Source organism: Bidens hawaiensis, unplaced genomic scaffold (assembly GCF_021521415.1).
Source record: "Bidens hawaiensis isolate Kalapana, Puna unplaced genomic scaffold, B.hawaiensis_p1.1 tig00010926_1, whole genome shotgun sequence".
Classification (NCBI taxonomy): Eukaryota; Viridiplantae; Streptophyta; class Magnoliopsida; order Asterales; family Asteraceae; genus Bidens; species Bidens hawaiensis.
Genome location: NW_027491844.1, coordinates 266,828 through 276,729, shown reverse-complemented (window position 1 = coordinate 276,729; position 9,902 = coordinate 266,828). Strand labels below are relative to the sequence as shown.

At 34.1% G+C, this 9,902-nt stretch overlaps 1 protein-coding gene across 1 annotated transcript; it reads left to right on the top strand.

Annotated features, from left to right (window-relative positions):
* The first annotated feature begins 6,821 nt into the window (after nt 1-6,821).
* LOC143536765 (MYB-like transcription factor ODO1) lies at nt 6,822-9,489 on the top strand. The gene is made up of 2 exons (XM_077030684.1): nt 6,822-7,084; nt 8,719-9,489. The coding sequence occupies exons 1-2, from the start codon at nt 6,822-6,824 to the stop codon at nt 9,260-9,262; spliced, it is 807 nt and encodes a 268-aa protein (XP_076886799.1). The 3' UTR covers nt 9,263-9,489.
* The last annotated feature ends 413 nt before the right edge of the window (nt 9,490-9,902 follow it).

Sequence of the window (9,902 nt, the reverse complement as noted above, 5' to 3'; positions counted from 1 at the left end):
TGATTGAAGGTTATTGACTAGGGAATATATATGAACGATTTCTATCTTTACAACTTATCCAGTAAGTGAAAGAATCAATAGAAACGAAGAGTCAAAGGTCCACACGTATGCAAAGTCAACCGTTTATGAGTGTATCTTCAACCAAATAAGCAAAAACTGAAGAGTTTATGATGAGCAGAAGGATGTGACGGCTGGGATTAGTATATTAGGGTATGAGGAAAGTTTACGACAGAGATTATGAGGATTGTTTATATAGAAAACACTAAAACGAACCATATTTAGTAAATTCACTCGTTTAGGAAACCGAATATGTATTTAATGACTAAATCAATGAAATAAGTTGTAGATTTCATGCATGATTAGTAATTTATGAATATGGATTTGTATTTTAGTTATAATCATTTTCTTGGACCTTAATTCACTCTATTTATGCCTAAAATAAGCGATTTATATGCCAAAAAACGAACTAGGAAAGGAGATCAAGACATGAATCTGCACAAGTTGTCCATTGCGTCGCGTGGCCAAGTGGGGATAGCCCCGTCGCGCGGAGCCCCGGCCTTCTATGGTTGGAATTTTCAATTTTGACACTATTGGTCCTTGTTGTTTGTTATTTTGACATTTAATGAATCTTTTATGCATAAATTAAGAAATGAACTACTCAATAAAGTATAAGGGCATAAAATGAATGTTAGAAACTTAAATACTTGTAAATACTTGATTTTAAACTAATAATAGAGATCTAAAGTATTTCCGGTCGGGTTTAAACGTAAACGAATACGGGTTTGCAAATCCGAAATGTAACATTCTCCCCTGCTTTAGGGAATTTCGTCCCGAAATTAAGGAAAACCAAAACATTATCGTTTTGAAAACAACTTAAACTTTTACGGAAAATATCATAACATAGAACTTCTAATAACACGTTCCAAATGATAATCCGATAAGGGAACTTATATATAGGATGTACCGGCAGCGTATTGAGAGAGCCTGAACCAGATCTAGATCTGTGATGACATCGTGTTCGTTGTTGATTAGGTATACGGTTAGGTCTGATACGATTAAGTGTGTGTACTGTGTGTGTTGAGAGTGGATTTGGGCATCATAACGACTCCGAGAGAATAATAATAGGAACTATACATTATGAATAATCTTACATGGTATAAATAGGGAGATGACCTCATTCGTTAAGATAACCTTAACGAATAGGTCATTCGTTACATTAAAGACCAACGAATGAAATAACTTATTCTCTATACATTAAAGAAAGCGAATGCCCTACATTCGTTATGTCCCATTCGTTAAGCATGGTTAACGAATGGAACTAACATTATACGAATGTGACACATTCGTTACAAGGTAACGAATGTGCTTTACAATTAAGGCGAATGGGCTTATACAATTTCCAAAATGCCCTTTACATTAAAACATAATATAATAATAAACTAATAAAGACTGAGACGACCGGAACGTGTATCAACACGTATCCACCATGTCCTTATCATCTCATCAATCGTACCGTTACCCAAGCTACCTTAGGTTCTAAATCATGACACACAATTGTACGCGTTATGATTTCCATGCGAGGACTTGAATAATTATGTTCCGGACCATAATTACTCTTATCGTCGGATGGTCCGCATAACTCATTTCATTATGTGGGTTAATAAAACATTCAAAACTAACATTTTGAGAGAAAGCAAACGTTTTGATTATTTAAGATATAGATTCAAAATATAATTGATAAATGTTCGAGTTGTATAAGTAAAACCGTGCAATTTCTAAAACATCTTTTATGGCAAAGATATGAATTTCGGAGAATGAAATGAATTTCTTGAAGCAGACATTTGAAATAAATTATGATGATTGAAAATATGCTAAGAGTAGGATATTACATTAAGTTAATCTTGATAGATAAAGGAATTTGATTCATGAGATGGTATGCGCAAAAGTTTAATTTATAACACTTCTTAAAATAGTTAACATGTGGAATCTTTAAAGATCGAAATCATTAGGAATTTTTTTTTAATCAAGAGTATAAGTTTAAACATAGTTAACGAAAATTTTGATGAGTCGAGTTTGGTTAATTTGAGAACTTATGAGATTACAGAGATGTTAATATAAAGTTATAAATTTTCAAGTCGTGAATTTGAGATAAGATTAATTTGATTAAGATATTCTAAAATATTACAATAGTTAGTAATTAATAATTTAAATATTAATGAAGATGCGAAAATATCTGTACTTGAATTAAATTGTTAATAGATTAAATTGGGAATTCGTGGATTTTTCCTTTTTCACTAAATCGGTATAAATATTATGAAATATGTAAATTGAATTATTGATAATGAAAATTCAAGTAAATAACAAATTTTAAATTAATTGTGATACCAAAAATAAGATTTGAAACATTATAATAAAATAAGATAAACGCGAGGCTAGAAATGCATGAACCACCTTGAATATTTTAACAATTACGAATTTATCATTTAAAACGTTTAAAATTTTCAAGGTGCATCAAAAATTCAAAGTAGGGAGTTGAAATATTTACGAACCAACGTTTAGTTTCAAATAACGAACTTAATCAATAAATAAAGTGAGTGATGTGTTTTAATGGAGATTTATCAAAAAGTCAATTTTAATGGTAAAAATTTAATTAATGGAAGATTTTTAATTTTAAAATTGAAGGTGAAGAATCATTCGGTAAAATGCTTATTGTTTGAAGACGAATATCACGGGTTTTATTTTCTATTTTCTTTCGTCTTCCATTATTTTCACCATGAATTCTTTCAAGTTTGTTTTGTTTAATTTTGCAATGTTTGGCTGGACTTTATGAACTACTTAGGCACATGATGAGCCTATGTTAACGTTGTGATTGATTCAAAAATAAGATCATCTTCCTCCGAAGAGCCGGACGAAGAAAATGAATTCCATTGCATTTTTTGTTTGTAATTGGGTGTATTGGAGAGAAATGAGTAGAATGAGTGAGTATTTTTTGTAACTTTTTTGGCGTGTGAAAGTCTTTGTTTATATAGGTAAATATAGAAAGAAAGAAAAAAAAGAGTTCAACGGTCATATCACGGATCCCCAAAAATTCCATTACCAACGGTCCATTAACCATCCGTGAGCCCAGTCATGCCACCTCGCTAGTAGCACCACTTGCGCTGGCCTGTTGTGGTGTTCCCCACTAACATGTCTAGCGCCAGCCACTCACGGCGCCGGTGAAGCCATCACAACACACAGTCTTATAAATTTGTCACTACTATTATGAGAGTTTACTAATTTATTTTTTGGTTTTAGTCCCAGTACCGCAGTGAACCTAACCAATATCGACCGGATTTGTACATGTGTTGAAACTATTTTGGGTGTTTATAGATTTACCTTTTTAGGCTTACTGTCGAGGCATAACGAACTTAGCCAATAGCAACCAACTCGTGTCTTTAGGCCGTCGCAACACAAAGGGTTTAGTTATCTAGTTGATATTAATTGATGAGGTATTAACTCTTAAGAAAAACAGGAATTCCCATTATATATACGGAATGGAAAGCTATTTTAATTAGGCGCTGTTTGTTTTTCTAAAAAAGATTTTCGCAGGCTCCTTTGTCTATGCCACGCAGACCATGCGCAGACATTGTCATTTGAAGGCTATTAGTTTTTTCGAAGACGCTTAATTAAAAAACGTCTGTGCGAACTCTTCTTGGTGCAGATTTGGGCCATCCATTTATAAGATGTTCTAAGGTGTGCATAGGGTTAAATACCACCACCAACTAACACCCACTGCCCACCACCACCACCACCCACCGTCTGCCACCATCACCTATTGTCCGCCACAACCACTGTCCACCACCCACCCACCACCACCACTATCGTCTACCACCACCGTCCACAACCCACCATTCACCATTCACCACCACCACCGTCCATAACCACCACCACTCACTGTCCGCCACCATCGTCCACCATCACTACTGTCCACCACCACCATCCACTAACACTGTCCAGCACCACCACCCACTTCCACAGTTCGTATACTACTACCAGTTTATTTAGCAGTCTATAAACATTAAAAACAAATAGTCTTCTTCTTACATACTATAGAGACTTGGTCCACCTCTTATTCTACAGATGTCGGCGGATGTGGTCTGCAGAATGCAGACATTTACCTCTAAAAAAACAAACAACACCTTACCCAAGAATTATCAGCAAAGCCTCCCAAAGACTTGGCATAAGGTTAGGAGGGAACCATGTAACATAATCAGGTAAGGTGCCCTTTTTGGGTATACCACCCGTAACTATTAGTGGTGTGAGGGATGTAGCCACCGATTCAGGTATAAGACTGCAAGTTAACCCTCATTCTTTACCTACCTAATCACTCATTATCTTTATAACTTTCTAATTTTAAGAAAGGACAATTGTTTTAAGGTATTTGTGAGGAGACCTGACTATGATTAATGTGTTTTAGGTAGTTGATATTATAAAGACATGACATTGCATGATATGTAGAATTTAGGGTACCATAATGGAGCACCCCTCCCACCCTAAGATCAAACCGATTAAAGTTATCATAGATTTGGATATATAACAGATATGAAATGGACCCTTGAAAGATATGTGCACGGATTTAGGAGATCTTCTAGTAATCGATCACGTGATAATACTGCATATGCTAAAAATCAGGGTTACATCTTGATTAGCGAGGACATGCCTTCTAGGATCAATGCTAAAAATAACTGTTAGAACTCAAGAAATTTCATCTATTTCCATACACAAAGTTATTGAGACATAGGGCTGGCTAGCATATGGTTTAAGCATAAGATGTAGACATGTAGTTTATAAAGTTGCCTGCAAACTAAACTTTACACTACTTCTTTTACGATATTATAGATTATATGATACGAACTTGTACCCATAAAGCATGAGCCATTGAGTTCAAAATCTACCTATATGTAAATAAGCCAACTAGCAAATTTGATCTTCAACTTTTTATGGTGCTAGCTGATGTAGATATCGTGCTCTAATCAAAAACAAGTATTTATTAGACTTAAATTCCTATAACTAGTACGGGTAAGTAAGGTCGTCTTCACAGGGAATCAGTGGAAAGTGCAAGTTGATTCATAACTTAAAAACTAATTAACTAAGCGGGCAGACGATGTCAAGCAGTTTAAAAAGATTAATTATAAACATACGATTACTCATAAAGTTGTAAATAATTATAAGAAAAAGTGATTCACTCCAGGTTCAGGTAATGTGATATTCAACTAATCACATATTCAATTAGCTTGATTGCGCGGTAATTACCAGACCTATTAGTGTGATTGTGTTGACAAACGATACCCTAACCGAATTGTTGACACAATTGAACTCGATCTACCCAATTACTAGTTTATGTTATGAAAATCAATTAGGTTGCAATGACTAGCGATTATTGGTTCAATGACGCAAGAGCTAACCCTAAATGTTGATGAACACGATCAGATAAGTGATGCAAGATTCAATAATAAATGGCACAAACTATTTAAACAATCAATTGATAAACCAAACAAGATCAAATAACATAATTTAATCAAGTTCTTAACCATCAAGCACAACGAATCTGATCAAAAGTTAATTTACACAAAACCTTAGCCTAGAGTTAACACAAGCGTTTTAGCCTAACATCAACATAACAATCAACTTGCATATATGATGAACGGATAAACTCATGCGATGATTTGATGAACCAGAAGCTTTGGGATGATGCAAAGTCGTCCTAGGCTATGTCTCTGGCTCTGGAAGTAATGGTTTGACGAATGAGGGCTTAGATGTGCTTATATAGTGATTAGGGTTAATTTTCTTTGATTTAAGACGGTTCGCCTGTCGCGAACGGTAAATGGGTCTTTACTTCACGTAGCGCTAAGGACAAATAAAATAGTATTTTTGGTTTCTTCGCGTCGCGCGAAGAATGTCTCCAGTCCTTCGCGTCGCGCGAAGGACAAAAACTTCAAACCAACTTATTTTGTTTTCTTTATTCTGCATCGTGATGCGTGCAATCTCATTTCCGCACTTCTAAGCCTTCATTCCAAGCTTGTAAATCAACCCTATAAGCCTCCACAACGTCCAATGTCCTAAAACACGTAAAGATGCTTGAAGTACCAATGTTCATTCACTTATTTAACTAATTATAACTATTTAATATATTATAATACCTAACTTTTACCCAACCATCACTAGCTAGGAGTACATCGCACTCATCTCATCCGTCGTGCAACCTTCCTTTTATATCAAAGTCGTGTCATTTTCTTTTCAATCCATCTCATCACATTCAAAACCATAAAAATATATTCACTAGTTATTTCACCCCACCGATCTTAAAACCAATGGTTGCGAGGTTTGTTCCCACCTATGCATTTTCATCTCGTCCTACGCCATACTAATGCCACTCTGAGCTCCCTTAGAGCAGAAAGTAACCAACTAACGCCGAGCTTATTGTTTCAATGATATATATGTAATATGTTACATATAGAACTGGAAAAAAAAACATTAGATAAGTAGAGGGGTACAAAATGGAAATTGGCTTAATTTTTAGGGTTATCCTTGAATCACCAATCATCTTTCCTTTTCCCTTCCAAATTTTACCACCTTTACCGGGTTGCGGTTCCCCTTTAACTTTCATGGACAACATGTGGACCTCACCCGTATCTCACTCTCTCTATCTAAAATGCGTGTATATAAAGGTTGGTGGTGGCATATCTCAATTTAGGCCAATGTTGTTTGGCGCTCTATAATCAGCATTCGTATCTTAAAAGTCCCATACTTTAATTTTTAACATATTAGTATTGATTAGAAAGATGGGAAGACAACCGTGTTGTGACAAATCAGGAGTGAAGAAAGGGCCGTGGACAGTGGAGGAAGACAAAAAACTAATCAGCTTCATCCTCACCAACGGTCAATGTTGTTGGCGTGCCGTCCCTAAGCTCGCTGGACTCCGCCGTTGTGGCAAGAGTTGCAGGCTGCGTTGGACAAACTACCTCCGACCAGACTTGAAGCGTGGCCTGCTCAATGAATATGAAGAACAACTGGTTATTGATCTCCATGCTCGGCTCGGCAATCGGTAGGTGTCTCTGATTTCATGATAATTATATGGCCGGAGTTGATATGTGTGGACTGTTTGCGACCGTTCTCGACAATTTATCTCTACTTAAAATGACATAACATATTTTTTATTTTTTACTGCATGCATCAATAATAATGAACAAGCTTAATTATTTGTGTATATACTATATGGTCATTTGTGTATACTTGGTTTGTTAATCAGCCTATGTAATAAAACGTTAAATACCAAAAACAAATGACAAAGACGATATTCCTTGCGTGGGTCCAGTTTCTATGGTACGTACAAGAGTGTGTTCTTGACTAGTTGATATTTCTCGCGTGATTAATTTTTACGTCTAGTTTCGTTACGGTAACGAAACTAAACTCAAAAAATAAATTCATAAAATGACCTTATTTAAAATTCAAAAGAAAACAAATATATAAAAACAACGAAAAGCTGAGCGTTGCAGCGGCTATTCCACATATTTATTTACTTTCATGTATTTAATTTTGTTCGTTTGGATACTTACTTACCAGGTTGTTGTGAAAAATAAAAAACTTATGTAAACTAATTATAAAATAACATTTGATGGATATTAAGTATTCTATAAATTAAAGAAAAAAAATAGCGTCATTCAAAATTATGTATATTTTATAATTTGTATGATAATCGGATGCTTATATCATTTTGAATAAAAAATTAAAAAAAATTATAGGATAATAAAATAATAATAAACATTTCGTAAATATTGTATTTGGGTTATTAGATTTTGTAAATAATTCTTTTGCATTTGAGACTAATCCCACAATACTTCACATTAGGTTTTATTATAATTCAACACAAAAACTACTTTATGTCAAATTGTTATCTTAAGAAATAATAATACACACACTCTCCTATATTTCTTTTCATTTAATAACTTCTACATCTTATTTCCCATTTTTTTTATCATTTGAAAACACTCAAAAAGAATAGTAAGGCCCAAAATAGTTGAAGTGATCATCAGTATGAAATATTAAATCGGACAAAAACTCTAATTCCCTCTTTTTTTTTTTCTTTTTTTTTATTATAGAAGATGGGATATAAATGCTAGAGTAAAGTTAAAATGCAAAATGAGATAAAAATAAGAAGTGTGAGAAGGATTTGTGAACATATAAACCCTTCAAAAAAATTAATAAAAAAAATCATAACTCATTATATAAATAAAAAACAAAAAAAACTAAAAAACCAAAATGTTTCCCCGTCATTCCCTTTCAAAAAATACACACACACACATAGAATGCTAAGGAAAAAAAAACACAACGCATAAAATGAACAACGAACAGAATGATAAACGAAAAAAGACACAATAGATCGCAAAATATTATAGCATAATGCCGAACAAAATATGACATAATATAACAAAACTATACTCTACGATCAAGATCGTTGTTATAATTAAAACGTTTTCAGTTGACGCTCTCCTTTCTAACCAAAAATGTTTCACACCATTCTTTTAAATTTTAAGATGATTAATAATAATTTAGAGAAATAATTGTATCACACTTAGAGCTTAGAGGTAATAAAAAAAAACGATCCTCCATGTACGTGGAAGGCACTCTCTAATAGAATTGGTTATAATATGACTAACTTATGGTACTTCCATCTATTAGGTGGTCAAAAATAGCATCAAGTATGCCGGGACGAACAGACAATGAGATCAAGAATCACTGGAACACTCATATCAAGAAAAAACTCTTGAAAATGGGAATTGATCCTGTCACGCATGAACCACTTCAAAAAGAAACTATATCAAACCTAACCTCATCTTCGACCAAAAAGCTTATGCCACAGTCCTCATCGTCCTCTGCAAGTGCTACCACCCTTCAAAGCTATGAGGGGAACTCAAGCTCCACACTTTCTGAAAGCTCTATAACCATTCAAGATCAAGGAACTGAAACTTTATTTGAAAGCAGCCGTGAAGATGAGAAGTTGTTAAGCTACCTCTTAGGTGAAGATGAACCTCCACTCATTGATACATCGACTTGGGAGTTACCAAATAATGGACCGAACTTCAACGACCATCGAAATGGATTTGCCTCATGGGATGATTGTGCAACATGGCTATTGGATTGCCAAGATTTTGGTATTCATGATTTTGGATCGGACGCCTTCAATGATGTTGAGATTAGCATCTTAGATATGGGAAACAAATAGCGGATGCCAATCTTGGCTTAAAGGAGCATATTCGTGTTGTTTGTTGTCTTTTGAACATATATTGGTTCTATCCTAAGAATTAGGGAAACTAAAGGAATTAAAGGGAAGGTGGAAAAGGGTGAAACAAATCCCTAATTAATGTACATCTCCCATTTTACTAAGTACCATGTCTAGAAATTTATGTTGTTATTAATGTTGATTTACACAAATCCTAAATGTAATTATATGATAGAAGTGAACTTGTATATTCAAATGTTTCTCGCCATCAATTAAAAAATAATAATAATACAAAACCATATCCAAAAGAATGGATGGGTACTTGTAAAAATGGTGTTCATGTGTAGCTTAGTTGGTTAATAGGGCAAATAACCTACAGGTAGTGACGGATTTAGAAATTTTAGTCAGTGGATATAAAAAAAAATTAACCTAAAATGGGTCTGGTCAAATTAACACGGGTCAACCCAAGATGGGCCGGGTCAAACAAAAATGTAACGGGTAAAAAAGTTACATTAAATAAGCTATGTATAGAAATTTAAGCAACAAATTTCATTAAGCTTAATAAACAAAATACATATTACAATTGACACCTTTACGTGATTTTACCTTTTAAAAACGGTAAATTATAGCGTCATTCATAACA

Excerpts from the sequence above, each read along its gene's own strand:
- LOC143536765 (XM_077030684.1), top strand. The coding sequence starts at position 6,822 with ATGGGAAGACAACCGTGTTGTGACAAATCAGGAGTGAAGAAAGGGCCG. Across the intron at positions 7,085-8,718 it reads CATGCTCGGCTCGGCAATCG|GTGGTCAAAAATAGCATCAA; the intron begins GTAGGTGTCTCT and ends TCCATCTATTAG.